Raw genomic sequence first — 26,179 nt, forward strand, 5'->3', positions numbered from 1 at the left:
TAGACGAACTGATGAACTGTCAAATTTAAACTAAGACAAACGTATTCTCACTAACAGACCTCACATCCCAATTTTTGGAAGCTCTACAACTCCTTATTTCATAACCACCTTAAAACCAATACCATCATCCATAATCACCTACTAAATAGGTTTATCTTCAACTTATTCTTGAACAGGTGCTCCTTTCCCTAACTCTTTTTAAATTCTCATTTCAAGTTCTCTAATTCCTTCTTATATCCATGGAGATTGCATAACTTCAAATGGTTTTGCACGTTTTGATGGATCCCATACCAACATTTTTTCAACTATACTAAATAAACCCTAATCTTTAACTCGCTATTTTAAATTATTACTTGGCCTATGTCCACTTCTAAGTTTTCCAGCATTAAAAAATTCACCTTTTCTAGGGCTCTTTAAAATCATATCCTATGGAGGCATTCCTAATACTTCACAAATTTTTCCTAATTAGTCTGTTTCATTTTCACCTGCAAAAATAGGTGTACCGTTCAATAATTCACAAAATACACATCCTAAACTCCAAATATCAATTTCAATCGAGTATGGCAACCCGAGTATAACTTCAGGAGCTCTATAAAACCTACTTTATATATATGTGTATATTGTTTAATTCACAAAAGCACCACTTCCCCAATCTATAATTTTGCATTTTGAAGAATCAGGAGCTACAATAAGTATATTTTCAGGTTTAATATCAGCATGTATAATTTTTAAATTAAATGAGTAATTTAAACAATTTAAAGTTTAAACTGCAAATTTTCTTACTAAACGAGTATTTAATCCTCTTAAATCAAATTTAAGTAACAATTCATAAAGATTTATAGACAACTATTCAAAAACCATAATAAGGTGTTATCTGAAATAAAATGAACTTGTCATTATGACTGAATTTGACTATCCATCAGAATCATTCTTACGCAAGGTTTCTAATAGTCGCACCTCAACTATTCCTTATCGATGAAATCTCTTTTTATTTCTAACAATTTTAAGTGCTACTTATGTACTAGTGGCATGATCATATGCTTTAAAAACTTTTCCAAATGATCCTTATCCTAAAATAGATATAAGTTCATATCGATATGAAACATGATCCTTAATAACACCTAAATAATCGCCACGTTGATCATCATAACCATAATTAGTGGCTTAAACGTTGTAAGGTTTCTAAGCTTTTTATCCCCAGTAATATATTTTAGAAAATTGTAAAATTTCTTCTTTTTCGTGTTAAGAAAGCTCTGACTAATGATACTATAAAATATAAGCACCAGTTTTTGAGGGCGTTTTGGGTTATTGTTATAAAATAGATTATAATTTCACGTTAGATGGAACTGATGATGATCTTGCCTCTTGCTATGCAGGTAATGTAGTTATCTTATCTTAAAATGGAAGCTAAGATATTATTGCAGCTTTGACAGTTTATAATTTCGGTATCTAAACATTTCGTCTTCCTCTATATTATGATCTTTTTGGTGGCTCTTAAGGAGGACCCATTAGGTCATGGGGAAGTTAAACAGGTGCTTCTTTAAACTTACGAAAATTTGACATTTTTAAAATGTGGAATGGAATAAACACCAATTTATATATTATTAATGCTAAGTATTATTGAAAATTACTTCTAGTTAAATACTATTCTTTTTCCCATAAAATGTGAGGTCTGTTAGTGAGAATACGTTTGTCTTAGTTTAAATTTGACAGTTCATCAGTTCGTCTACACCATAACACAGCCTGCTACTATTTTTCATATTATTTAATTATATATCGTATTAAAATATCTATATAACATATTTATTCCCAAATGGTATAACGGTTAGCATTTCTGGTTTTCACCCAGGAGATCCGGGTTCGATTCCCGGTTTGGGAGAATTTTTATTTTCTAGTGGTGCCAGGGACCGTTCAACGGCAGAGTCCAACCCTGGACAACCACTCTCATAAATTCCGACTGATTAAATCACTTATCGCATATATGCTTAATGCCCCTACCCGTGCTATCGAGGATGCGCGCACTAGGAATTCACAGGTGTCACTACAGACGCAGGAGTTTAACCGCATTGCTAACACCGGATGCCATTCTAGGCATCCTGGACTGCAGCTGAATAGCTGCCTCTGAAGTTCGCGCACAGTACTATTGCCGTGGCATTTACCAATCGATATACCCTAGTGGCGGGCCCTGCCGCTCAGTCCGGGGAGAGACAGTCCAGTGGGCCAGGCTACTGCTATACAGCTACCATACCAACTTGGCCGAGTGGTTAAGGCGTGTGACTTAAGATCTCATGGGCGTCAGTCCGCGTGGGTTCAAGCCCCACAGTTGGTAATTTTGCTGATAGGCATCTACGGGAAGCTGTAAAGCTAGGTAACCTGGCACATAGCTGACAACCTGCTTTCCAAGATTGAGGCAAGAAGGCCGCCCAGGGTGAGGCTGGCACCCTAGCGCAAAACAGTACGATCATGCCATGTTATCCCGAAGCAATTACGCTTTGCGACTAGCAGCAAGCGTGCCAGTCCTGCTAGGTTGCCACATCGCCAGGTATAGTTTTGCACACAGATAGAAGACGCCTTCCTATCAGCTGATACTCTTCAGAAACACTAATTAATAATCTGAAGTGAGAGAAGTAATTTTGCATGTATCCCAGCTTCGAAAAAACTTGTTTCGATTGCTATCCGCAGGTTAGGGATTGAGAAATGGGCAAGCTTTTAGATAAATTTTCAGCCGCCATAAAATACCATTCGAGACAAGTTAGCAACTTAATGTAAAATATTTAGAATTATATGTTATAGAATATACATTTTATTATAATTTTATAGAGGTGTACACTCAGAATTATTTTAGGTATATCGTATTTATTCTGCTGAGTTCGCCTTCCTTAGACCAAAAGTTTAATTTACGATAGTCAGCTTTCTAGCCACGCTTCGATTAAGCTGAATGGAATGACTGGATGCCAACAATTATCGAAGTAATTGTATTGGATGGCAAAGTCAATAAATATATTGTATCGTCTATATATTTTAGATGCTAGACACTTAACAAGCTGTAGAGGTTTATCACAAGTTGGGATCGCAATATATACTAAATACTAATGCTTGCGCATAATTAACATTTATTGCCCACTTTGACGATATGGCTTCCCACCAGCCCTGCATTGGCTGAGTTCTGCAAATCGCCCAGGCCTGGCCCTCATTTACCCTATTGTGGGGGACACGCCTGGCCTCTCCGCTGGCCCTGGATGGGGGACTCTGGGCAGCCGCGTGTCCAACGACTCCGCCCCAGCATCCAGACCGGCCAGGCAGCTCCACCCCGGATACCGTTCTGTCACAGCTCCTGCCGGAGGTCCAGGATGGTCGCCGCCGCCGCGTGCTGGAAGTCCGGCCGCGGCTGGTACCGGAAGACGACGCGGTGGTAGAAGTCCCCCATGCGGGTGATGATGTCCTGGTTCCGCCTCGTGCCGCGGAGCCGGAACAGGGTGTGGGAGGACGTCTTCACCTCGAGCGCCTGTGCGGCCTAGCACGCCACGGCCTGGGAGAGCACCAGCAGCCCGAAGAGCTGGACGCGCAGCGGGTTGGAGTTCTGCACGCTGAAGACCCACACGCGGTCCCCCACCTGCACGCGCACGAGGCGCCGGAACTGGTGGAGCGAGAGTTCCATTCCGGCGGGCTCCCGCGAATATTATGCCCAGCATATATAGTTCACCCCGCGCGGCGGAATGCGGGAGGCGACCGCGGCGGTAGTGCCAGCCGGGCGCGGGCGTCTGACGAAATAGCTCACTCCCAAAACAGGTCGGCGTCGAACAGCTCCAGCGCGAGGTCCGAGTCGGCCTCGCTCATGGGCCACAGCAGGACCGGCGCCTTGGCCAGGGCGGGCGGCGCCGCGAAGAGCAGGGGGTCCTCGCGGCGCAGCTTGTAGTACGCGTTGCGCAGCTGCCGCTTGGTCATGCCGCGGAGGACCTTGCTGCTAATCCGGTCGAAGTCGGCGCCGTAGGCCGCTACCGCGTCGGCGAGTTCCTGGATTTTGTCGAAGGACCATACGTCTTTCGGCATTTGGGGAGTGGCGGAGGCCCAGGAAGCTATTTCCGGACGGTGGTAGAGTCAGTGATTGTAATGTGGAAACTAAGTGGCTAGAATAGGGATATCGCCAATTTCTGACGTTCAAGTACGCGCAAAAATCTGGTATTCTATGTGTATTAGGGAGGTTTCAGATCGGCCGCTCCCGTAGTGGGATATTTCGGCGAATGGGCCTGGTCGAGGCAGAGCCCGCACTGTAGATGTTGGGGGACTAGCAAGGCACCGGCCCCATTCGCGGAATTGAAATCACTCCGAAACCGAAAACGAAGTTTACAGCAGTTTCCGGTTCGACTAGGGCGGTGCGCCTGGGTTGACCGGCGAAGGGAGGGAGGGAGGAAGGAAGTGAATACAATAAGGAGTGCAGTGAAGGAAGAAGAGGCAGTAAAAGAGTGGAGGGAAGGCGCACCGCTCACTGGCCCAGCGCCGCGAGGGCCTGGATGGTGCCGCGCACCCGCGCCCTGTACTGGGTGGACCGGGCGGCCCAGCGTGTCAACGGTGCCGCCGAAAAAGTACCGACGACGGGGATCGAACCCGCGACCATTGGATTAAAAGTCCAATGCTCTACCGCTGAGCTACGACGGCCTGTTTAAACACCACCGAGGGGGCCTCCGAGCGCATCCGCTCCAAATGTCTTATCTCAGTGACATGTACGAGCCGCTGTACTACTCGATCCGCAAGATGCTCCAGCAGAGCGCTGCCCAGGTAGCCCTGCTGCAGCAGACCTTCCTGAAGGTCCAGGCCCTGGAGATCCACAGCAAGCCACTCGACGACCTCAACGTCACCGCCACCAACGCGCTCTACGTTGCCCTCGAGGCCCTCAAGGCGCCCGCAGACGAGCTGGAGCGCGAGATGCTTACTCACGTCGCGGTGTTTAAGCGCCTCGTGGGGGACTACGACCGGGCCGCGAAGCTGCAGAGCAAGGGCAAGGGCGGCAGCGCCCCCACGCAGCAGATGGATGGCATCAAGACCACGCTATAGGCAGAGCTCAGCCGCTTCATCGGGCTCGAGGGCCGCGTGCGGAAGCACTGCCAGCGGCTGTACCTCATCTTCGACCTCCGCGTGCTGAGCACCCCGGTAGCGTTCCACCCTAGCTGCCAGAAGACTGGCAGGACGCCACCCGCTGTGGTCCCGAGCTTCCTGGCCCCTGAGCAGCTCGCGGAGCACGCCCACTATGTGAGCCCCGGCTGCGTCGAGAGCAGCCAGCCGTGCGCGCCCGAGCCGGATGTAACCTCGCTCGCGTCGGAGACGCGATCCGGGGACTACTACGACTGGTGATTCTTGAAATCTCACTCACTGCCGGTCCTCGCAGTTCTCGCTCAGCAGCTCGAGCCCCTCCATCTTATGCGTCCCGCTCTCGCTCTTATCCACCACGTCGCCCCAGAACTCGTCCGAGTGCAGTGGCTTCTCGCTCATGGCCCGCACGATGTCGCTCACCGCCAGGTTGTAGCCGATCTCGAGCCCGAAGTCAAAGTTGGCCGCCACCAGCCCCTGGAGGCGCACCCGGAGGTCCTACTGCTCCACCGCCAGCTTGCCGTTACGCTTCTTCAACACTTCGCTATGGCCGTGGATCTCATCGAGCTTCTCCTCGTTTTCGGCCAGGAACTCCGCTAAGAACTGGTTCCCCTGCTTGATCTGCGTGTACACGCCCTCCAGCTTCGCCAGCTAGGCTTCGTTCTCCACCGCCGCGGTTATGGCCGTCTTGGCGACCTGGACGCTCTGCGAGAGCTTCCTCAGCTCCTCGAACTCGATGCTGCCCGTGAGCCCCTAGATGCTCTTCACGTACGCCGTGATCTTGTCAGTTACCGACAGAATCTGGTCAGAAATCTGACCGCAGCTCGCCTTCGTCAGGTTCTGAATTTAGTCGAAATTTACGCTTGGCGGCGTCACCAACTGGCTGTGGAGGCTCTCAAAGCCCTGCTACGTGGATTTGGCCAGCTCGGTTAGCTATTTTTTGAGGTTCGTCGCCTGCTGCCTGCTCACGATGAAGCTGAGCCCCGGGTCGTTGTCCTGCAGCTCCTACAGCAGGTAGTTGATAGCCATCTGTTGCTTCGAGGCTGATTCCAGCTCCTATTCACCCAACTGGTTCTCCTGAATTGGCAGCAGAATCGAAGTGGGGGACGACTTCGAAGTCGCCAAATTGTGCTGTTTCGGGGGTAGCGGGTTGCTCTGGTCCCAGAACTGGTTATCGGTCTGCTGCGTCTGTAGGTTCATCAGCGACGCGGAAGGGATGGTCGACATTGTCTTCAGGCGCACGAGCGGGAAGGTTTGGAGGGAAAAAACCTGCACGCTTATCTGTTCTTCGGTCAGATTGAGAATTGGAAAATTTTGCTGGGCTGCGAGAAGACGCAACATTTTGGCAAAGTCTAAGATCGTAAACTGCGCTTGAGCCTTGAAAAATTTCGTGAAAACGCTTTTCATTGTATCCATTGATAAGTCGACTGTCAGCATGAACTATTTAGCCTGCTATGGTGTAAGATGAAGCTGTAGTGAGTTTTTTGTTAGTATTTGAAACTATTGTTGAGCTAGATTTATCTCTTCTGCCGTGAAATGAATTTCCATTATTAAGAAGAGGATGTGGAGCGGTATTATTTGAATAATTAAATGAACTTTAATGTGATAATAGCTAATTTAAAATGAGTACCATTTGTTTAGTAAAAATTCAATATTAGATCACTTAGCGGCAAGCTTCTTCTGGTAAAAAGCGAGTTCAGCACCTTCGAGGATATAACCATCAGCTCTACCCTATTGGCCAGGTCTGGAAGTGATTTTGGCGAGAACCTTACCAGTTTTAACCTAGGTAGCAGTCTCGCTTTCGATACCAGTAACAGCGGCAAAAGGAGCAGCATCAATATAAACAATGCAAGACTTGACGAGAGTGTTAGTACGGACAAGTTCGTTAGAGGTAGAGTTGTAGCAAACAGAAAGGATACGTGTTACTGAACCCTTCTTAGCAGAGTGCCAGATGAAGTTACCGGTTTCTAATCTAAGAGCTCTTCTCTTGATGCTTCCACCACGGACACGGACAGAGGTGACTTTCTTACCTTGCTGCTTGGTCTTGGAAGAACGAACAACGAGCTTAGTCATAGAAGGCTAACGACCACCCATATATAATCTCTTCTTGTGATAGATAGAAGGGGCTGCGCCAGTTGCTTTACGCTTATGCATAGTGTCACGAGAAATACCCATCGCGGTGGAGTGGAAAAGGTAAATAAATGTGGAAAGAAATACATTATAATATATATAAATAATATGTTATGTTAACTTTCAGAACAATCCAGTGTGGATGAATCGTAAAATTGTTTATATAGAACTAACGAAGATAATAACCAAAACAAACCATAAAATCCTCACTCATCATCCAAATCATCAGAAACCTAATCAGAGCTACTAAGTCTTACTTCATTATCAAATTCAGAACTTTCATTAGATACAACCTCTGCTTAAATAGTATCTGACATATACTCGTTATTTTAAGAATTGTTTTCATTTATTATTTTGTCCTCCACTAGCTCACCTTTTTTGAATTACATTTATTAAAATTCTCCCCATACTTTTTTGTAATTTATTGCGTGTAGTTATTAAATATTAATAAATTTCGTATATGCTTCCATTAATTAAGGGGTATGGTATTAGGCTGCGTTTGGTATCTATAATTCCCTAGGGGGGAATAAATTACTCTTCATTATTTAAAGAAAAGAAATATTAAAATATTATATATCAATATTAAACATCACTGAACGAGGACGGCAACACCACCACATTCTTTAATCTTCTTCTCGGCTTTTTCGGTGAAAGAACGAGCTTTGATGATGACGGGACAGTTAGGGAGAGCACCACAACCACGAACACCGAAATAACCGAACTAAGTGACGTCGATAACGGGGGCTTTGTTGGCATCCTTAGACTTCAAGAAGGAGTCCTACTGCGCTTCAGGAATAAGAGCCCAGAGGCAACCTGTATTAACGAATTCAAGATTCTCCATAGCTTGGTTTCTATGATAGTTACGCATACCAAGCTTACCAAAGTGGGCTGGGTGATACTTAGTATAATTTATACGTCTGTGGTGTTCACCACCAGCATTACCACGGCCACCAGCATGCTTCAGATGGTTACCACGGCGACCATAACCTTATTTAGCATGACCACGGTGTTTACGAGAGGAATAGTTACGGGTAGGCATTCCAAACGTGGAGTGGAAATGCTATTTTAAAACGATAAAAATAATGATTATTATTTTATATATAGCTTATTTTTATGGTGAGACAAAATGAAAAAAATAATGGCCACGATACTATAGGATGTTAAAGTAAACTACTGATCAAGTTTAAAATTAAATTTATATTTTTAGATATTATGGACAAAATCACGGCGTACGTGAAGAGCATCTAGGGGCTCACGGGCAGCATCGAGTTCGAGGAGCTGAGGAAGCTCTCGCAGAGCGTCCAGGTCGCCAAGACGGCCATAACCGCGGCGGTGGAGAACGAAGCCTAGCTGGCGAAGCTGGAGGGCGTGTACACGCAGATCAAGCAGGGGAACCAGTTCTTAGCGGAGTTCCTGGCCGAAAACGAGGAGAAGCTCGATGAGATCCACGGCCATAGCGAAGTGTTGAAGAAGCGTAACGGCAAGCTGGCGGTGGAGCAGTAGGACCTCCGGGTGCGCCTCCAGGGGCTGGTGGCGGCCAACTTTGACTTCGGGCTCGAGATCGGCTACAACCTGGCGGTGAGCGACATCGTGCGGGCCATGAGCGAGAAGCCACTGCACTCGGACGAGTTCTGGGGCGACGTGGTGGATAAGAGCGAGAGCGGGACGCATAAGATGGAGGGGCTCGAGCTGCTGAGCGAGAACTGCGAGGACCGGCAGTGAGTGAGATTTCAAGAATCACCAGTCGTAGTAGTCCCCGGATCGCGTCTCCGACGCGAGCGAGGTTACATCCGGCTCGGGCGCGCACGGCTGGCTGCTCTCGACGCAGCCGGGGCTCACATAGTGGGCGTGCTCCGCGAGCTGCTCAGGGGCCAGGAAGCTCGGGACCACAGCGGGTGGCGTCCTGCCAGTCTTCTGGCAGCTAGGGTGGAACGCTACCGGGGTGCTCAGCACGCGGAGGTCGAAGATGAGGTACAGCCGCTGGCAGTGCTTCCGCACGCGGCCCTCGAGCCCGATGAAGCGGCTGAGCTCTGCCTATAGCGTGGTCTTGATGCCATCCATCTGCTGCGTGGGGGCGCTGCCGCCCTTGCCCTTGCTCTGCAGCTTCGCGGCCCGGTCGTAGTCCCCCACGAGGCGCTTAAACACCGCGACGTGAGTAAGCATCTCGCGCTCCAGCTCGTCTGCGGGCGCCTTGAGGGCCTCGAGGGCAACGTAGAGCGCGTTGGTGGCGGTGACGTTGAGGTCGTCGAGTGGCTTGCTGTGGATCTCCAGGGCCTGGACCTTCAGGAAGGTCTGCTGCAGCAGGGCTACCTGGGCAGCGCTCTGCTGGAGCATCTTGCGGATCGAGTAGTACAGCGGCTCGTACATGTCACTGAGATAAGACATTTGGAGCGGATGCGCTCGGAGGCCCCCTCGGTGGTGTTTAAACAGGCCGTCGTAGCTCAGCGGTAGAGCATTGGACTTTTAATCCAATGGTCGCGGGTTCGATCCCCGTCGTCGGTACTTTTTCGGCGGCACCGTTGACACGCTGGGCCGCCCGGTCCACCCAGTACAGGGCGCGGGTGCGCGGCACCATCCAGGCCCTCGCGGCGCTGGGCCAGTGAGCGGTGCGCCTTCCCTCCACTCTTTTACTGCCTCTTCTTCCTTCACTGCACTCCTTATTGTATTCACTTCCTTCCTCCCTCCCTCCCTTCGCCGGTCAACCCAGGCGCACCGCCCTAGTCGAACCGGAAACTGCTGTAAACTTCGTTTTCGGTTTCGGAGTGATTTCAATTCCGCGAATGGGGCCGGTGCCTTGCTAGTCCCCCAACATCTACAGTGCGGGCTCTGCCTCGACCAGGCCCATTCGCCGAAATATCCCACTACGGGAGCGGCCGATCTGAAACCTCCCTAATACACATAGAATACCAGATTTTTGCGCGTACTTGAACGTCAGAAATTGGCGATATCCCTATTCTAGCCACTTAGTTTCCACATTACAATCACTGACTCTACCACCGTCCGGAAATAGCTTCCTGGGCCTCCGCCACTCCCCAAATGCCGAAAGACGTATGGTCCTTCGACAAAATCCAGGAACTCGCCGACGCGGTAGCGGCCTACGGCGCCGACTTCGACCGGATTAGCAGCAAGGTCCTCCGCGGCATGACCAAGCGGCAGCTGCGCAACGCGTACTACAAGCTGCGCCGCGAGGACCCCCTGCTCTTCGCGGCGCCGCCCGCCCTGGCCAAGGCGCCGGTCCTGCTGTGGCCCATGAGCGAGGCCGACTCGGACCTCGCGCTGGAGCTGTTCGACGCCGACCTGTTTTGGGAGTGAGCTATTTCGTCAGACGCCCGCGCCCGGCTGGCACTACCGCCGCGGTCGCCTCCCGCATTCCGGCGCGCGGGGTGAACTATATATGCTGGGCATAATATTCGCGGGAGCCCGCCGGAATGGAACTCTCGCTCCACCAGTTCCGGCGCCTCGTGCGCGTGCAGGTGGGGGACCGCGTGTGGGTCTTCAGCGTGCAGAACTCCAACCCGCTGCGCGTCCAGCTCTTCGGGCTGCTGGTGCTCTCCCAGGCCGTGGCGTGCTAGGCCGCACAGGCGCTCGAGGTGAAGACGTCCTCCCACACCCTGTTCCGGCTCCGCGGCACGAGGCGGAACCAGGACATCATCACCCGCATGGGGGACTTCTACCACCGCGTCGTCTTCCGGTACCAGCCGCGGCCGGACTTCCAGCACGCGGCGGCGGCGACGATCCTGGACCTCCGGCAGGAGCTGTGACAGAACGGTATCCGGGGTGGAGCTGCCTGGCCGGTCTGGATGCTGGGGCGGAGACTTCCTCGCACCCGGTACGCGCCTTGGGGGCGGAGTCGTTGGACACGCGGCTGCCCAGAGTCCCCCATCCAGGGCCAGCGGAGAGGCCAGGCGTGTCCCCCACAATAGGGTAAATGAGGGGCATGTGTGATGGTAATTGCATAACTTAAAACAGTCATGATTTCAATTATATTTATACTATAATAATATTTTGGATGGTTTTAAAATAACAATAATCAATAAATTTCTCCTTAAACCCCATATTCGCTTTATCAGAATATATCTAATACTATAATTTAAACTGGTAATTTAATTCTTATTTACTTGCTTTAAAAACAAAGTATAATTTTTATATATTATACTTTATAATAATATTTTCCATTCTCAATGTAATCTAAGATTATTAATATTAAGCCTTCCACAACAGGTGCACTTTCAATAAAACTGAATGTAATTAATGATGTATTATTATGCAAAAATAAAATATTGCAGATTGAAGGCATATTTCAGGCTGCATTTTAGCCATTATTTTTTACAGATGATTTTCAGTTTACTATAGAGATTGAAATAATACTATTTACAATTCAAGACAATCTTATCGCAGAAATATTTTAATAAATTTGTAATTGTTTGCTTTACAGTAATATAAAAATACGTGATGTTCCATAAATTTAGATACATGAAAATCTATATATATTTACGGGAATTCACACACAATAAGTATTAGGTATATTTTCTATTTGAGTTGAGTCTTTTATTAACTATTACCTTACATTCTCTGTATTTACTAAAAAATTACAAAATTTTAATTAAAAGTTCATTATTTTGGTTAATTAATATATATTATCTCTAATATTATTCGAATTAAAATTATTCATTCCACTCCACTTGCGATGAAGTTCAATACTGCCGTATCTTCCTCTCGTTCTGTTAACAGAAAAGCTCACTTCAATGCCGACCGTCACGTACGTGCTTATAAGATGGCTGCCCCTCTTTCTAAGGAGCTTAAAACTGAACATAAAATCCGTGCTATGCCCGTTCGTGTTGGCGATATGGTCAAGGTTGTCAAAGGTTCTGAAAAAGTTCGTGTCGAAGGAAAGATCATCAGAGTAGACAGACTTACATATAAAGTTCATGTTGAAGGTGCAAATCATAAGCAGCGTTCTAACGAAGATAAAGCAAAGACCATCCCAGTCTCTCCTTCCAACTGCGTAATCACCAAGCTCCACATGAATGGTTCCAGAACTAAGAAGATTGCTTCCAAATCTAAGAAGGAATGATTAATTATGTACTTATTTATAAATAAACAACTATTTCTAAAGCTAATTAATCTTATTTTATTTAAATATTATTGTCTAATTGTATACATATTATATATAATATGCCGTCGTAGCTCAGCGGTAGAGCATTGGACTTTTAATCCAATGGTCGCGGGTTCGATCCCCGTCGTCGGTACTTTTTAAAATAAAAAGTTTATAAATTAATCGAAAAATTTTATTAATAAAAGACATAATATAATATTTCAGTTATAATAAGGTTAATTTGTCTGGATATAAGAAGGATTAAAACATATACAGAATTCGAAATTTCATCCACGTCGCAGCTGCAGTTCGAGTACGTGTACCGCCTGGAGCGCGGCTGCCAGGCGGGCGCCTACGTCCAGAAGACCCCGCCGCCACCGCGCCAGGAGGGCCGCGCGGACTTCTCCACCTACAAGCGGCGCTACGTGTTCGAGGTGCCGCCGGAGGTCCCGAAGCAACAGCTCCCGCGGTACGTGAACCTCTTCGCGCCCCGGCCCGAGACCGCTCCCGTCCCGCTGCGCCCTGCCTCGCCCCTCCGATCCCCGCTCTCGCCCGCACAGCGGCACCCCGCGGCCGTGTGCAAGAGCCGGCAGTTCCTGGCGTCCCGGCGCGCGGGCCTGAGCTCCCCGGTGCGGCTGCCCCCCGGTGCAGTCTGAGCGGGCGGCTTCGCACGGCCCAGCCCGCCGCACGCCGCCACCTTCCACACTCCATGCGCGGAAGGGAGGAATGTGTCGGGCGGGGGCCCGTTGGCAGAGTACCAACTTTCCGAAAGAGGTCCGCTGCGCGAATACCCCCCGATATCGGCAGGCCCTTTCTACGGCTGGGGGACATCCCGCATTCGGCCGAATACCCGCCGCGCCAGGAATGAGCTAGTGGACCCCCGACGAGAAGACGGAGCTGGTGCGCCTCGTGTGCGATGCGCGCCTGGAGAGCGGCAGCGTGGACTGGGCGCGCCTCCAGGCCCGCTACCCGGGGCGGACCGTGCTGCAGGTCCAGCAGACCTACCAGAACATGACGCGGAAGGACAGCCTGGGCCGCACGTGCCGCGTGTGGAAGGCCAAGCACCTGCTGGCGGTGCAGGGGGCGTGCGTGGGCGGCCCCATCGACTGGCTGCGCCTGCGGCAGAGCCTGCCCGCCTTCGCCATGCAGGACATCATCGCCAAGGTGCGGCAGGTGCGGCGGGAGGGCTCCGACCCGGGGGAGCTGGGCCCGCCCCAGGAGCTGCTGCGGCTGCTGCGGCACGTGCTCGAGTGAACGCCTCCCTCACTGGTCCACCTCCCCGAAGCGCCGCCACTGCACCACCAGGCTCGCGGCCTCCGTGCCGAACACGCCCCCGTGCGCGGCCACCAGCGCCTCCACGATGCGCTCCGCCCCCGACACGCCCAGCTGGTGCATGCCCCGGACCACCGCGGCCATGGGGATGCGGCGCTGGCCGAAGTAGGAGCGCCGGAGCAGCTGCAGGAAGCGCGCCCGCTGCTCCTCGCCGATGGAGCGCTCCGCGGCGCGCACGCCCTCCCGCGCCAGCTCCGCCCGCTCGAGGCGCTGCCGGTGCATGGACTGGGAGTGCTCGAGCCCGCTGTAGGTGTGCGTGTCCTGCTCGGCCTCCGCGGGCGCGATGAAGGGGTCGACGGCGTTGCGGAACACGGACCGCGCGTCGTGGAACGCCGCCAGGAAGGCCTCGAGCGCCGGCACGAAGCCCCCGGTGTCGTAGCGCCCGGGGTCCAGGCCGCGCTCCGCCAGCTGGGACCGCACGAAGTCCTGGATCGCGCGCTCGGTCTGGGCGACGAGCCCCTCGCGCTGCACGCCGAAGAAGACCTCGCGGAAGTACTTCAGGTGCTCCGGGGCGAGGTTGGAGCTGACGTTGAGGTTCCGGGCCGCGTTGCCGGCGTCCTCGCGGTAGGATCCCAGCCGCTCCAGCTCGGCGAGCGGCACCAGGTGGCGGCGGTAGTCGAAGGCGCGGGCGCGGGGGAACTTCTGCGCCACGACGTGGATCTGCTCCGCGCGCGTGAGGAACGCTGCGGCGTAGGCAGGGACGCGGGTCGCCCGGAACTGGATGCGGTCCAGAGTCTGGGCCATTCGGAAGGGAGCAGAATGCAATGCGAAGGGTCACTCCACGCCGAACTCGGCCATGTCCAGCTCCTCGCCCTCGGCCAGGCTCACGCAGTACTCGCCCACCGCGTTGAAGCTGTCCAGCAGCTCCTCGTTCGCGCTGTGCTCCGCCCACCACAGGTGGCTCTCGCGCACGACGCCGTAGTAGGCCTGCACGCTCGCCTTGTCGGCCTTCGCCGCGAGCACGAGGCAGTCCAGCGCCGCGTTGGCGACCTCCTCGGACTTCGCGTCGCCCACGAACAGCCGCTCCAGCGCGGCCTCGTCCGGCTTCAGGGCCCGCGGCATGTCGCGGAACGCCAGGAAGGTGCACACCACCGGCAGGATCTCGCGGAAGGCGAAGCCGGCCTCGATCTGCAGGAAGCAGTTCTTCAGCCCCAGCACCGCCACCTCTGGCTCCGTGAACTGCAAAACGTAATTTTTCTCAGAAATTCCTTTTATCTAACATCTAATTTCAACGCCATTATAATACGTAGCAAATAATATGTTAAATTTATTTTATAATTTTTATTTACAGTTATTAAAATATCATTATATTCAAATGAATGCTAGCTATTTAATCAATTTATAGTGACATTATATTTGAGTTTTTCCGTAATATAATTTTTTCTTACTGATAACAATAAAAATAATAGCCCTAATTAAATATAAATCGATAATACTACGTTAAAGCATTCCTATAGTATATACTGTACCTAAATTATTATTTATTTCTGCCTTTTATAATTAATCTTCTTATATAGAATTCAATTTCCACAATTAACAAATTTTCTCCACATACAGAAATTACTATTGGTATCTAAAGTATACCCATCTTTATATTCCATATTTATATGGTGAGGTTTAATTACAAGTAAGGCACCCTTTATAAATGTAAGTATCATACTTAACCTATAATAATTAACTTTCAGAAATTTAAAATATTTTAAGCATAATCTATGACCAAATAGTGGCATTTAACAAAATAATATGTTGTACTGTTCTGTGTTGCATAATATACGAATCTTTTGGAACAGATACTCGATATAATATTGCCCATAAGTATCCAATTTATAGACTGCCACATAATTTGGAATAGATTAATAAACTTTTCTTATGAGTTTAGCTTACAACTAATAGAACAGCTAGAACACTATCTAAGATCTTCATGGTTGGATTAAACACCATGAGTCACTCCAGTACATCCATTGCTTGTCACATATTTTCCAATAGTTTGATTCATGAAATACAATCCTTGCAGAAAGTGCACATCTCTAGACCCTATAAAGAGTGATATGCACATTTACTATCCGTTTTACATGTACTATTGACTATGCATTCTCTCCATCTAGGAGAACCATCAAAATTTGTTTTGCTGTCTATTTTTGACGAATGCTTACACTGTATCCATAAAATTTTAAGAAATAAATAACCTCAAAACTACTTCCCGTATTACATTACATTTTATTTATTACAAGTAGAACATTTATTAATATTTTGTAGGGCTTTAAAGTACTGGAACTTATCTAATCACAAGAAGCATAATATTTTTCAGCATATCTGTTACATTTGCTATGATCTATTCCATCACAATCTGTCCATTACTTAATAACACAACATGTATTACCAGTAGTACAGCCTCTAATGTTGGCAGCAGCTTTAATTCTTTAGATATCCTCCATCACCTCCGCTTACAAACTCAAATTTTTACTAACATGATTATAGTTTAAATGCACATCACAGTATGCTCACCCATTTACTGTATCAACCGACCACTAGCGATAGGTAACAATTTATGTGCGAGTCATTTGAGGAAAGGTTGTCCAAATCCACGTTTACTAATTATATTTAAGCTAATTTTTAATATTATATGGGTTTCCCAATTAAATTATTTAAGAAGCAAAAATTCCATAATATACAAAACTCATTTTTCGATAACCTAAAACCATACTTATCCAGAAATTATCGATTTCGTCGAATCCCTGGTGTTATTACCGCAACTAGCTACCAAAACTGCCTGAAACCCATTCCAATCCCCATTATTTCAGCTAAAATTTCTATTTTTCAGCCTCCCAAACCTTCTCCCAAGAATCCGCATTCTCCCAATAATTATTAGAAGTTCCATTTTGCTCAAAAGTCATTATATCACTACTCCAAATTTCCCAAAAGCTCACTTTCCGCTCCCCTGCACACAAATAAATTCCAATTCAATTTTCATTTTTCATTCCCTTACACAAATCCCCTTCCTTCTTCCGCTTCCTTAATTTCCATTCTCCACTATTCGCTAACCCCTTCCTCATCAACTTTCCCTTCCTTTATTCGCTTTTTTACTTCCAATCCGCATGGCAAAAACCGAATAATTTTTCCCAGGAAGTCTTTCAAGTTTCTGAGTGCCATGAAGCTGCAGACGCCGCGTGCGATTTCTTCGCCAATTTAACACATTTCGTGCACGTGCCAGAAGCACTTTTTGCCCATCGTCTCGTAGCAGAAATAGTGCGTTTCCAGCGTGAACGAGAACGGAATTTTGCAAACTCGATGTGATATAACGCGCAGCGTACCGTCGAATCCCTCTCCTTTTTGATCGGTTTTTTCCATACTGCCATAAGAGAAATCGCATTTTGAGGTGTTGAAAAACGCGGAAGTTGTGATAGTTTTGCAGAAAAATAAGTTTAGAATCTGCTGGTTTGTGGGCGTTTGAAGTTCCAAATTTTGCTGTTTCGCGTCCGTCAGAATGTCATTTCCGAACAAAACAGCGTTCAAAATGGACGCATGATTGTGGAAATCGATCAAAATGAGCGGTTTCTCGACGCTCAGCGTTCGGACGAGCGCCGTGTTCACAGGGAAGCGTTTTTCGTCGAATTGGTCGTACGAGCGGTTCAAATTCTGCGAAAGCGAGTCGCTGCGGTAGTTTCCGAGGTATACGCCGTCAGGATTCAGGCATGGAAAGAGCAGAATTTGGAAGTTGTCAAGAACCGGAATTTTAAAATTTACGGCCGAAATGACGATCGAATCGACTAAAAATGAAGACAAGGTCTCACCGGGGTGAACACGGCAGGAAAGCGCCAATTTGGGCGTATTTGGCTTAGAAATTATAGAGAATTTGAGGATTGGAAAGTTCAAAACTGTGCGGCCGATCTCTTGCTGAATTACGCGCAATTTGGCAGGAAATGAGCTTGAAAGGTACTTAATTCCGATGTATTTATAGTAAATGTGTGAAAGTGGATAAGGAGCGGAATATGAAATTTGAATCAGATTCTAGCTTGAAATCGCAAAAATTACCACTTTCTCATCATCATCGTCAACCGCTTAAATTGCTGAAGAGGCAATGCAAAATGGCACTTATTGATAGTCTGGGATTAGTTCATTTACTTCTATTAAGCGCTCATCCAAAATTTACAATTCTTCTATTATTTTATCGTGAATAGTCGGATACTTGTAAAAATCTCTACGGGTTTTTGTGGGGTTTAGATGTCTGAAAGTTGGTCTAAACAGGTTTTGAATAAGTCTGGTGGTTTTTGGCGGAGTTTTCCAGATGAAAATAAGGTTTTTGGTTGGTTGGTTTTCAGGAGTTTTTAAGCTGAGAAAGTCCACCAGATTTAAATCATTATCGTGTTGAATTTCCGATGGTCGCAAAAGAACGTTAAAATATGACCTAAATGTTGATGTTCCATTATCTACATCGTTATAAAGGTTGAAATACACGTTCTCGTTGCTAGGGAGCTACTACAAAGCTTTTTCGGTAACAAATTTAGGTTTCTTTATTTACTCGATAGTTGCACAATTTCCAGAGTCGAACTTTGAAGTCCATGCCCAGTTCATTTTTAGCAAATTATATATATTTTCGTATTATTATGTGTTAATTAAGAAATATATCCTCAACCCACTCCCCAAAAATGTACGACTATAAAACGCTTTAAAACCTTATGGAAATTGCGCAAACTTCCCAAAATTTACTACCAGACCTTGACTATAAATCACTTATACACCTTTCCATAACAATTCCAAAAACAGATGACTAATTATTGTGTGCTGCCGAAGCAGTGAAACTCTTGGCAGTCCTTTCCCAGTACACGTCGCACTGCAATAGTTTAGCCAAGTAGTCGAATTTTGCCAAGTTTTTACCCTTCCTAATCAGCAGGTTTAAGGCCGCAAAGAACGAGTTTCGCGGAATCTTCAGAGCACTGTTGGTGAACTTTTCAGTCCACGACAACACGTGCAAGAAGCTATGCAAGCTGGAGTGGGTCACACCAGAAATGGCAATGAATTGCTCCAGGTTTGAGCCAGATGCGCGTAAGGTTTTGCAGTTCACGGAGCCAGAGGTGGCGGTGCTGGGGCTGAAGAACTGCTTCCTGCAGATCGAGGCCGGCTTCGCCTTCCGCGAGATCCTGCCGGTGGTGTGCACCTTCCTGGCGTTCCGCGACATGCCGCGGGCCCTGAAGCCGGACGAGGCCGCGCTGGAGCGGCTGTTCGTGGGCGACGCGAAGTCCGAGGAGGTCGCCAACGCGGCGCTGGACTGCCTCGTGCTCGCGGCGAAGGCCGACAAGGCGAGCGTGCAGGCCTACTACGGCGTCGTGCGCGAGAGCCACCTGTGGTGGGCGGAGCACAGCGCGAACGAGGAGCTGCTGGACAGCTTCAACGCGGTGGGCGAGTACTGCGTGAGCCTGGCCGAGGGCGAGGAGCTGGACATGGCCGAGTTCGGCGTGGAGTGACCCTTCGCATTGCATTCTGCTCCCTTCCGAATGGCCCAGACTCTGGACCGCATCCAGTTCCGGGCGACCCGCGTCCCTGCCTACGCCGCAGCGTTCCTCACGCGCGCGGAGCAGATCCACGTCGTGGCGCAGAAGTTCCCCCGCGCCCGCGCCTTCGACTACCGCCGCCACCTGGTGCCGCTCGCCGAGCTGGAGCGGCTGGGATCCTACCGCGAGGACGCCGGCAACGCGGCCCGGAACCTCAACGTCAGCTCCAACCTCGCCCCGGAGCACCTGAAGTACTTCCGCGAGGTCTTCTTCGGCGTGCAGCGCGAGGGGCTCGTCGCCCAGACCGAGCGCGCGATCCAGGACTTCGTGCGGTCCCAGCTGGCGGAGCGCGGCCTGGACCCCGGGCGCTACGACACCGGGGGCTTCGTGCCGGCGCTCGAGGCCTTCCTGGCGGCGTTCCACGACGCGCGGTCCGTGTTCCGCAACGCCGTCGACCCCTTCATCGCGCCCGCGGAGGCCGAGCAGGACACGCACACCTACAGCGGGCTCGAGCACTCCCAGTCCATGCACCGGCAGCGCCTCGAGCGGGCGGAGCTGGCGCGGGAGGGCGTGCGCGCCGCGGAGCGCTCCATCGGCGAGGAGCAGCGGGCGCGCTTCCTGCAGCTGCTCCGGCGCTCCTACTTCGGCCAGCGCCGCATCCCCATGGCCGCGGTGGTCCGGGGCATGCACCAGCTGGGCGTGTCGGGGGCGGAGCGCATCGTGGAGGCGCTGGTGGCCGCGCACGGGGGCGTGTTCGGCACGGAGGCCGCGAGCCTGGTGGTGCAGTGGCGGCGCTTCGGGGAGGTGGACCAGTGAGGGAGGCGTTCACTCGAGCACGTGCCGCAGCAGCCGCAGCAGCTCCTGGGGCGGGCCCAGCTCCCCCGGGTCGGAGCCCTCCCGCCGCACCTGCCGCACCTTGGCGATGATGTCCTGCATGGCGAAGGCGGGCAGGCTCTGCCGCAGGCGCAGCCAGTCGATGGGGCCGCCCACGCACGCCCCCTGCACCGCTAGCAGGTGCTTGGCCTACCACACTCAGGCATAGCGCTAGAAGCTAGAGCCTATTTCGAAGTATCGCAGCGATTGCCGGCTCCCGTTCGTTAAATAAGCTTGCTGAATGTGAAATTATCAGCCCAGCCAATTTTGAATTTTGCATACCTTGCGCTCCAGACCTGCCCCTGCACATTCAGCGCCTACCACCCATCCACAATTTTTCATTCTCACTCTGCCGCCACTTCCCCACCCAGTTCATCCTGCATCTTAAACCTCCTAGCTCATCACACACCAATAAACTTTACCAGATATACCATATATTATCACTTCGAGATTTTGCTCCAAATGCTGTCGTCGTCTACCTAAGGCTAGATATTCTCCTTTTTCACCTCCAAATCGCCCTAGATCGAACTCTACGCCTTCCGCTTCCTCGCGACCGCAAATGCTATAGCGCCACCAATGAGCCCTACAAGCAGAACCAACCCAGCAACGATCCCGGCTACTGACCCACCGCTCATTCTCTATACCTGCTGCGCGCAGAGACCGTCGACCATTTCGGCCCCGTCTTGGCATATCTAGCAAACGCTTTAATCTTAGCAGCTTTTGCAGTTCTGCCCGCAGCTTTCGCACATCCCTTTGCTACTGAAATATCCTTCAGCGCACTAAAGACATGTGCTGGAGTCTGTGCAAGTAGCGCAGCCTTTTTGGCAGCTTGTGCAGGTATTTCCTGTAGACTTAATTTCGCAAAATAACCCGGCACCGCACTACTTCGACTCTGTGCAAATTTGCTTAGTGCACGTTTACTCATGCAACCTGTACCCATCTATGCAGGCGGTGCAGGACTTGATATCGGAGCAGGCGGAGCAGCCCTCAGCGCAGGTCTCGCACGTGCTTATCCAGGGGTAATACAAGCAGAATTTACCACTTGGGCAGGGCTTGGCGCTGGAGCACTCGCGTGGCCCCTATTTTTGACAAATATCTTAATCCAGCGTATATCCAACGTCGCACCTCGTGCACTTTGTCGCACTTTCGCAGGCCCAACACCCGTCGGAGCAGCTGGTGCATACGCCGTTTTTGTTGAAGTAGAAACCATAGCACTCGGTGCATTGCTTAGACGAAGCGCAGGTTTAGCAGTGTTCCGCGCAGGACGCGCACTTCCCGTCTTCTGCCACATAGGGTGCAGTGCATTTTATACAATTTCCGGAAATGTCAGCTTCGACGCAGTTTTTGGATAAGCTGACGCATTTGTTACCAGTAGGATCAATACCGCAGAATTTATTGTCAGTGCATTTATTCACGTTGTTGCATTCGTTCAATATGCATTTACCGCTTTGAATGTCGTACCTCTCCTTGCAGAGGCGGCACATACTGTCGGTTTTGCAGTCCATGCAGTTATCACCGCACGAAACGCACATGCCGTTCTTCAAGAAGTTTCCGTCCTGGCAAGAGATGCAGGAGCCTTCGGCTGTGCATTTGCCGCAGTTACTAGGGCACGACGTGCAATTGCCGTCCTTTAATACAAATGAATATCTGCATGACGTACAAACTCCCTTATTGCAGGTCTTACAATTTGCTGGACAAGTATTACAAATCTTTCCGTCCAGTTCGAAGCCATCGGAGCAAGCAGAACAATTATTTGAGTTCGTACATTTAACGCAGCCGGTGCCGCATTTATAGCAGTTAGGGCCACCTTCAGTAAAAAATCCTGTGCGGCAAATATCGCATTCATAGTGTTTGCTGCAGGAAATACAGTTATCTATGCACTTATAACAGTAACGTTCTGTAAGTTAATATCCTGAAAGGCAACTAGTGCATTCATAATTGTTATTACATGTTCGGCATCCGGCTTGGCAAAGCTTGCAAATCCTATCTTAAAGGAAATAGCCCTAATTGCAGGTAGTGCATTGAGATAGTGAATTTGGAAGACAGTTGGCACAGTTATAAGTCTTGCAACGAATACACATTTTCTATTGACCACTTGGTGCATAATCTGGGCATACAGTACCGTTGGGGCATCTGTTGTCATTGCAGATGTATGATGACATTTTATGAAGAAGTGGCAACGTGATATTATTATAACTTCAATATAACATAAGTATTTAGTTTCTAGCTGTTTCTTAGTTTCTGGAAAATGTAGTGTGACTTTATAAATACTAATAATCGATCCATTTAAATATTCTATAACGATAATTAGATAATTAGAAAACAAAATGCTCATTTATTACTATAGAGTAGCAATATTTTAGTTTATAATGGGAAACTAATTTATTAGTTTAGACGCAGTGTAGAAGTATTTTTGTTGTCAGTTATAGAACTCAAAATATTTGCAAAATACAATATAAATATGTTATTTTTTCTAAGATATAAAAATTATATGTGATGAGGTTATTCAATTATATAACAAGATTATCATAAAGAGAATATATAGTATGAATTATATATAAATACTAAACAAAATGGAATCTTTAAAATACATCAGCAATTCTAGGATCTACAAGGCCCTCGTGATAATTCAGGATATTATTTTGCTGCTACCAATACAAAGCATTTACCATATTCCCATAAGCCTAACATCACATCTCATGGTTATTCCTATAAAACAATTAATCGTCAACAATGAGGTTATTTGCACTATTTTGTATCCTAATCATTAAGTTGAACTTACCAAAGTAATTTTCAGCTAATATATATTTAGTTATAGACCAAGAAATCATGTAGCTCTCTAGATTAAATATGTCATAACCGGCATGAAGGTTTCATATTATATTCTTATTGGCATTGTTTGACCAAAATATTAAACCTTGTTATTATATCTTCGCAGTTGCATGACTAAACCGAGAAGCATTATTTTAGTATAATCGACACTTTATAAGTTTTAACAAGCAGCAGCTCTTATTTTAAGTACCTTTTACGAAATAATGTCATTCATGATATTTTAAATCAGTAGTAGTTTTTCATTAGGATTAGTAGCCTAGCATCATCTATACTATCTAAAAATAAGGTATTATCGGTCTATGCTACCAACCTGCCATACTCATACGATTTCCAGATAAGTTTTAACAATTTACATTTACTTGTGTAAAATGCACAAGTATGTATAACAAATTAATAACTTCGATATTCATATTGAACTTTTACCAACAGTCTCATCCCACATGAAGGCACTCTCATAGCGTCTTACTTAGCTCCGGACGACTCCAGGGCTTTCCAATTGTGCGAGCAGCTTTCCGGCCGACTAGCCAGAGCCCAGGTAGAGCTTGGGCAAAAATGGGTTAAAAAATGAAGTTTGTTAAGATCACCAATTTGTATTGATTTCAATGATCTGAATTCGGGGGAAAAATTATCTAAATATATATATATTAATATCACTCCATAAGTTTTCCCAAAATTAATGGATCGTTGTTGCAAAAAGGTCAAAACAAGAAAGTGCGCTTTTCATAACTCGTTTGTATAAATACCTAGATTTTTTTTCGATTCGTCCGGGTTCTATATTAACATATATCTATTTATATAGGAAAAAAACAGGGTCCCTTCCACAAATACTAAACAGCCAAATTCAAATCTTTTTTGGACCCAAATGCATCCTTCTATTTAATATATAATAGAGGTACTGTGGAAGGGAAACCCGTTTTTCACTTTTTATTCAATAATACAAACACAACCTATTCAATATATATATATTATCATAGTAAAATTAAAAAAATCACTTTTTTGTGTAACACTTTTGGGCCCAGATAATATATTATAACAATGCAGAATCACTATAAGAAAAAAACTCCAAAAGGTTATGTTTAGGAAAGGAAAAACCTATACATCTACAGTTGGCTAAAAATCCGGAAGTTACCAAACCTATTATAATAGTAAATTATCTATAATCATAAAAATTAAGCGTTTTTTCTGGGCAAACTACATATTATTATATATTTATATACACTTATTCTAAAACGTTGATTCTAAAAATAGATCAGTTTTGTAGATTTCTAAATAGTTTTTAGCATCACCAAACACTATATTATTCATATATAATGCTATTATTACGATTTTAAAAAAGGAATTGAAACTATCATTTAATATTGTAAATATATATTACTTCCTTTTTCTACGAAATTAGTTTTTGTATATAATATATATTTTGAGTGTTTTTATAACTTATTTAAATCATATAATATTTATATATTAAAATGCTGTTTAAAAACAGTTACCTAATATTTATTAATAATATTGTGATAAATTTACATTATTATTAAGCATATAATAGTATAAGTCTATTTTTATGACAAGAGACAAGAAACCAGCTACTGGTTTAAATTATTTATTATTATAAATAGATAATATTTAATTGCCTTGATTTTACTTTTTATACACCACTCTAAATTGTATAGAATTTTTAGAAAGATAATATTGATATAAAATATATAATATTCAATATAATATTAAATCAAAGAAATCATATATATAGTTTTTAAATATAATATATACATATATTAAAATATATAAAATCATTATAACAAATAAAATAATTTTCATAAAATATATATTATATATATGTTAATAAATATATCTATAGATTTTTATATTTTAAAAAATATCGTAAGGGGGGTACTCATTGATTTTTTAATAAAAATATTTTTTGAAAAAATATTATCAAATTTTCTCAAGAACTGTAAGGTAAAATTAGAATAATTAAATTTATACTAAATATATGTTGATATATTATTATATTCATTTTTATCCAAAAAACTGAATTCTATAAAAACGATATTTTTCATGAGTACTATATATGTTAATATACATAGTTTCTCAAATAATGAAAAGGAATTGTAACAGAATTATATTAAATATATATTCATAAAATACTAAAAATTGAATAAAAATTGAGTATATTTAAAAAATAATGTTAATATATTCCTAGTATATTAACTTATTTTGACGAAAAATCATAGAAAAAATAATATGATTTAAATAATCTATTTCAAATATTGATTTCTTTCCATTTGTGTATCTCACCATACAACTATTTAGCATATAAATAGTAGTATATGAAGTTTTCTCTTCCAAATTTGATGTTTTCACAATATTTCAGATTTTGCCGGACCCCCGACGAGAAGACGGAGCTGGTGCGCCTCGTGTGCGACGCGCGCCTGGAGAGCGGCAGCGTGGACTGGGCGCGCCTCCAGGCCCGCTACCAGGGGCGGACCGTGCTGCAGGTCCAGCAGACCTACCAGAACATGACGCGGAAGGACAGCCTGGGCCGCAGCGTTCCTCACGCGCGCGGAGCAGATCCACGTCGTGGCGCAGAAGTTCCCCCGCGCCCGCGCCTTCGACTACCGCCGCCACCTGGTGCCGCTCGCCGAGCTGGAGCGGCTGGGATCCTACCGCGAGGACGCCGGCAACGCGGCCCGGAACCTCAACGTCAGCTCCAACCTCGCCCCGGAGCACCTGAAGTACTTCCGCGAGGTCTTCTTCGGCGTGCAGCGCGAGGGGCTCGTCGCCCAGACCGAGCGCGCGATCCAGGACTTCGTGCGGTCCCAGCTGGCGGAGCGCGGCCTGGACCCCGGGCGCTACGACACCGGGGGCTTCGTGCCGGCGCTCGAGGCCTTCCTGGCGGCGTTCCACGACGCGCGGTCCGTGTTCCGCAACGCCGTCGACCCCTTCATCGCGCCCGCGGAGGCCGAGCAGGACACGCACACCTACAGCGGGCTCGAGCACTCCCAGTCCATGCACCGGCAGCGCCTCGAGCGGGCGGAGCTGGCGCGGGAGGGCGTGCGCGCCGCGGAGCGCTCCATCGGCGAGGAGCAGCGGGCGCGCTTCCTGCAGCTGCTCCGGCGCTCCTACTTCGGCCAGCGCCGCATCCCCATGGCCGCGGTGGTCCGGGGCATGCACCAGCTGGGCGTGTCGGGGGCGGAGCGCATCGTGGAGGCGCTGGTGGCCGCGCACGGGGGCGTGTTCGGCACGGAGGCCGCGAGCCTGGTGGTGCAGTGGCGGCGCTTCGGGGAGGTGGACCAGTGAGGGAGGCGTTCACTCGAGCACGTGCCGCAGCAGCCGCAGCAGCTCCTGG

General features: G+C 47.6%; 21 protein-coding genes, 5 non-coding genes and 3 pseudogenes across 26 annotated transcripts; 16 read left to right on the forward strand and 13 right to left on the reverse strand. All coding sequences in view use genetic code 6, as the record gives it.

The window, feature by feature from the left end:
• Positions 1 to 60: 60 nt before the first annotated feature.
• On the reverse strand, positions 61 to 1,563 carry SS50377_24163 (Kinase, CMGC DYRK; the record flags this gene model as incomplete). Its single annotated transcript, XM_067908015.1, has 1 exon — positions 61 to 1,563. The coding sequence occupies one exon, from the start codon at positions 1,561 to 1,563 to the stop codon at positions 61 to 63; it is 1,503 nt and encodes a 500-aa protein (XP_067764989.1).
• Positions 1,564 to 1,807: 244 nt separating this feature from the next.
• Positions 1,808 to 1,879, forward strand: SS50377_t20043. Its single transcript has one exon. It is a non-coding gene; the product is annotated as a tRNA-Glu (tRNA).
• Positions 1,880 to 2,246: 367 nt separating this feature from the next.
• Positions 2,247 to 2,329, forward strand: SS50377_t20044. Its single transcript has one exon. It is a non-coding gene; the product is annotated as a tRNA-Leu (tRNA).
• Positions 2,330 to 3,325: 996 nt separating this feature from the next.
• SS50377_24164 (uncharacterized protein) lies at positions 3,326 to 3,658 on the reverse strand (the record flags this gene model as incomplete). Its single annotated transcript, XM_067908016.1, has 1 exon — positions 3,326 to 3,658. One exon carries the CDS (start codon positions 3,656 to 3,658, stop codon positions 3,326 to 3,328), a length of 333 nt encoding a protein of 110 aa, XP_067764990.1.
• A 116-nt stretch (positions 3,659 to 3,774) lies between these two features.
• On the reverse strand, positions 3,775 to 4,050 carry SS50377_24165 (uncharacterized protein; the record flags this gene model as incomplete). Its single annotated transcript, XM_067908017.1, has 1 exon — positions 3,775 to 4,050. The coding sequence occupies one exon, from the start codon at positions 4,048 to 4,050 to the stop codon at positions 3,775 to 3,777; it is 276 nt and encodes a 91-aa protein (XP_067764991.1).
• A 534-nt stretch (positions 4,051 to 4,584) lies between these two features.
• SS50377_t20054 lies at positions 4,585 to 4,656 on the reverse strand. The gene has a single exon. It is a non-coding gene; the product is annotated as a tRNA-Lys (tRNA).
• Positions 4,657 to 4,701: 45 nt separating this feature from the next.
• On the forward strand, positions 4,702 to 5,349 carry SS50377_24166 (uncharacterized protein; the record flags this gene model as incomplete). The annotated part of the gene is made up of 1 exon (XM_067908018.1): positions 4,702 to 5,349. One exon carries the CDS (start codon positions 4,702 to 4,704, stop codon positions 5,347 to 5,349), a length of 648 nt encoding a protein of 215 aa, XP_067764992.1.
• Positions 5,350 to 5,364: 15 nt separating this feature from the next.
• Positions 5,365 to 6,633, reverse strand: SS50377_24167 (uncharacterized protein; the record flags this gene model as incomplete). Its single annotated transcript, XM_067908019.1, has 1 exon — positions 5,365 to 6,633. One exon carries the CDS (start codon positions 6,631 to 6,633, stop codon positions 5,365 to 5,367), a length of 1,269 nt encoding a protein of 422 aa, XP_067764993.1.
• Positions 6,634 to 6,744: 111 nt separating this feature from the next.
• On the reverse strand, positions 6,745 to 7,260 carry SS50377_24168 (40S ribosomal protein S8; the record flags this gene model as incomplete). Its single annotated transcript, XM_067908020.1, has 1 exon — positions 6,745 to 7,260. One exon carries the CDS (start codon positions 7,258 to 7,260, stop codon positions 6,745 to 6,747), a length of 516 nt encoding a protein of 171 aa, XP_067764994.1.
• Positions 7,261 to 7,421: 161 nt separating this feature from the next.
• SS50377_24169 (uncharacterized protein) lies at positions 7,422 to 7,685 on the reverse strand (the record flags this gene model as incomplete). Its single annotated transcript, XM_067908021.1, has 1 exon — positions 7,422 to 7,685. The coding sequence occupies one exon, from the start codon at positions 7,683 to 7,685 to the stop codon at positions 7,422 to 7,424; it is 264 nt and encodes an 87-aa protein (XP_067764995.1).
• A 119-nt stretch (positions 7,686 to 7,804) lies between these two features.
• On the reverse strand, positions 7,805 to 8,254 carry SS50377_24170 (Ribosomal protein L27; the record flags this gene model as incomplete). Its single annotated transcript, XM_067908022.1, has 1 exon — positions 7,805 to 8,254. One exon carries the CDS (start codon positions 8,252 to 8,254, stop codon positions 7,805 to 7,807), a length of 450 nt encoding a protein of 149 aa, XP_067764996.1.
• A 173-nt stretch (positions 8,255 to 8,427) lies between these two features.
• SS50377_24171 (Hypothetical protein) lies at positions 8,428 to 8,937 on the forward strand (annotated as a pseudogene).
• Positions 8,938 to 8,952: 15 nt separating this feature from the next.
• Positions 8,953 to 9,600, reverse strand: SS50377_24172 (uncharacterized protein; the record flags this gene model as incomplete). Its single annotated transcript, XM_067908023.1, has 1 exon — positions 8,953 to 9,600. The coding sequence occupies one exon, from the start codon at positions 9,598 to 9,600 to the stop codon at positions 8,953 to 8,955; it is 648 nt and encodes a 215-aa protein (XP_067764997.1).
• A 45-nt stretch (positions 9,601 to 9,645) lies between these two features.
• Positions 9,646 to 9,717, forward strand: SS50377_t20045. Its single transcript has one exon. It is a non-coding gene; the product is annotated as a tRNA-Lys (tRNA).
• Positions 9,718 to 10,251: 534 nt separating this feature from the next.
• SS50377_24173 (uncharacterized protein) lies at positions 10,252 to 10,527 on the forward strand (the record flags this gene model as incomplete). Its single annotated transcript, XM_067908024.1, has 1 exon — positions 10,252 to 10,527. The coding sequence occupies one exon, from the start codon at positions 10,252 to 10,254 to the stop codon at positions 10,525 to 10,527; it is 276 nt and encodes a 91-aa protein (XP_067764998.1).
• A 116-nt stretch (positions 10,528 to 10,643) lies between these two features.
• Positions 10,644 to 10,976, forward strand: SS50377_24174 (uncharacterized protein; the record flags this gene model as incomplete). Its single annotated transcript, XM_067908025.1, has 1 exon — positions 10,644 to 10,976. One exon carries the CDS (start codon positions 10,644 to 10,646, stop codon positions 10,974 to 10,976), a length of 333 nt encoding a protein of 110 aa, XP_067764999.1.
• Positions 10,977 to 11,902: 926 nt separating this feature from the next.
• Positions 11,903 to 12,289, forward strand: SS50377_24175 (Ribosomal protein L26; the record flags this gene model as incomplete). The annotated part of the gene is made up of 1 exon (XM_067908026.1): positions 11,903 to 12,289. One exon carries the CDS (start codon positions 11,903 to 11,905, stop codon positions 12,287 to 12,289), a length of 387 nt encoding a protein of 128 aa, XP_067765000.1.
• A 103-nt stretch (positions 12,290 to 12,392) lies between these two features.
• SS50377_t20046 lies at positions 12,393 to 12,464 on the forward strand. Its single transcript has one exon. It is a non-coding gene; the product is annotated as a tRNA-Lys (tRNA).
• A 142-nt stretch (positions 12,465 to 12,606) lies between these two features.
• Positions 12,607 to 12,966, forward strand: SS50377_24176 (Hypothetical protein; annotated as a pseudogene).
• Positions 12,967 to 13,174: 208 nt separating this feature from the next.
• Positions 13,175 to 13,564, forward strand: SS50377_24177 (uncharacterized protein; the record flags this gene model as incomplete). Its single annotated transcript, XM_067908027.1, has 1 exon — positions 13,175 to 13,564. The coding sequence occupies one exon, from the start codon at positions 13,175 to 13,177 to the stop codon at positions 13,562 to 13,564; it is 390 nt and encodes a 129-aa protein (XP_067765001.1).
• Positions 13,565 to 13,573: 9 nt separating this feature from the next.
• Positions 13,574 to 14,386, reverse strand: SS50377_24178 (uncharacterized protein; the record flags this gene model as incomplete). The annotated part of the gene is made up of 1 exon (XM_067908028.1): positions 13,574 to 14,386. The coding sequence occupies one exon, from the start codon at positions 14,384 to 14,386 to the stop codon at positions 13,574 to 13,576; it is 813 nt and encodes a 270-aa protein (XP_067765002.1).
• Positions 14,387 to 14,416: 30 nt separating this feature from the next.
• SS50377_24179 (uncharacterized protein) lies at positions 14,417 to 14,704 on the reverse strand (the record flags this gene model as incomplete). The annotated part of the gene is made up of 1 exon (XM_067908029.1): positions 14,417 to 14,704. One exon carries the CDS (start codon positions 14,702 to 14,704, stop codon positions 14,417 to 14,419), a length of 288 nt encoding a protein of 95 aa, XP_067765003.1.
• Positions 14,705 to 16,609: 1,905 nt separating this feature from the next.
• Positions 16,610 to 18,214, reverse strand: SS50377_24180 (uncharacterized protein; the record flags this gene model as incomplete). The annotated part of the gene is made up of 1 exon (XM_067908030.1): positions 16,610 to 18,214. The coding sequence occupies one exon, from the start codon at positions 18,212 to 18,214 to the stop codon at positions 16,610 to 16,612; it is 1,605 nt and encodes a 534-aa protein (XP_067765004.1).
• A 74-nt stretch (positions 18,215 to 18,288) lies between these two features.
• On the forward strand, positions 18,289 to 19,104 carry SS50377_24181 (uncharacterized protein; the record flags this gene model as incomplete). The annotated part of the gene is made up of 1 exon (XM_067908031.1): positions 18,289 to 19,104. The coding sequence occupies one exon, from the start codon at positions 18,289 to 18,291 to the stop codon at positions 19,102 to 19,104; it is 816 nt and encodes a 271-aa protein (XP_067765005.1).
• Positions 19,105 to 19,134: 30 nt separating this feature from the next.
• SS50377_24182 (uncharacterized protein) lies at positions 19,135 to 19,947 on the forward strand (the record flags this gene model as incomplete). The annotated part of the gene is made up of 1 exon (XM_067908032.1): positions 19,135 to 19,947. One exon carries the CDS (start codon positions 19,135 to 19,137, stop codon positions 19,945 to 19,947), a length of 813 nt encoding a protein of 270 aa, XP_067765006.1.
• A 497-nt stretch (positions 19,948 to 20,444) lies between these two features.
• Positions 20,445 to 22,166, reverse strand: SS50377_24183 (Cysteine-rich membrane protein 2; the record flags this gene model as incomplete). Its single annotated transcript, XM_067908033.1, has 1 exon — positions 20,445 to 22,166. One exon carries the CDS (start codon positions 22,164 to 22,166, stop codon positions 20,445 to 20,447), a length of 1,722 nt encoding a protein of 573 aa, XP_067765007.1.
• A 384-nt stretch (positions 22,167 to 22,550) lies between these two features.
• On the forward strand, positions 22,551 to 22,907 carry SS50377_24184 (uncharacterized protein; the record flags this gene model as incomplete). Its single annotated transcript, XM_067908034.1, has 1 exon — positions 22,551 to 22,907. The coding sequence occupies one exon, from the start codon at positions 22,551 to 22,553 to the stop codon at positions 22,905 to 22,907; it is 357 nt and encodes a 118-aa protein (XP_067765008.1).
• A 132-nt stretch (positions 22,908 to 23,039) lies between these two features.
• SS50377_24185 (uncharacterized protein) lies at positions 23,040 to 23,447 on the forward strand (the record flags this gene model as incomplete). Its single annotated transcript, XM_067908035.1, has 1 exon — positions 23,040 to 23,447. One exon carries the CDS (start codon positions 23,040 to 23,042, stop codon positions 23,445 to 23,447), a length of 408 nt encoding a protein of 135 aa, XP_067765009.1.
• Positions 23,448 to 25,371: 1,924 nt separating this feature from the next.
• SS50377_24186 (Hypothetical protein) lies at positions 25,372 to 26,130 on the forward strand (annotated as a pseudogene).
• The last annotated feature ends 49 nt before the right edge of the window (positions 26,131 to 26,179 follow it).

Source organism: Spironucleus salmonicida, chromosome 4, assembly GCF_000497125.1.
Source record: "Spironucleus salmonicida strain ATCC 50377 chromosome 4, whole genome shotgun sequence".
Classification (NCBI taxonomy): domain Eukaryota; phylum Fornicata; order Diplomonadida; family Hexamitidae; genus Spironucleus; species Spironucleus salmonicida.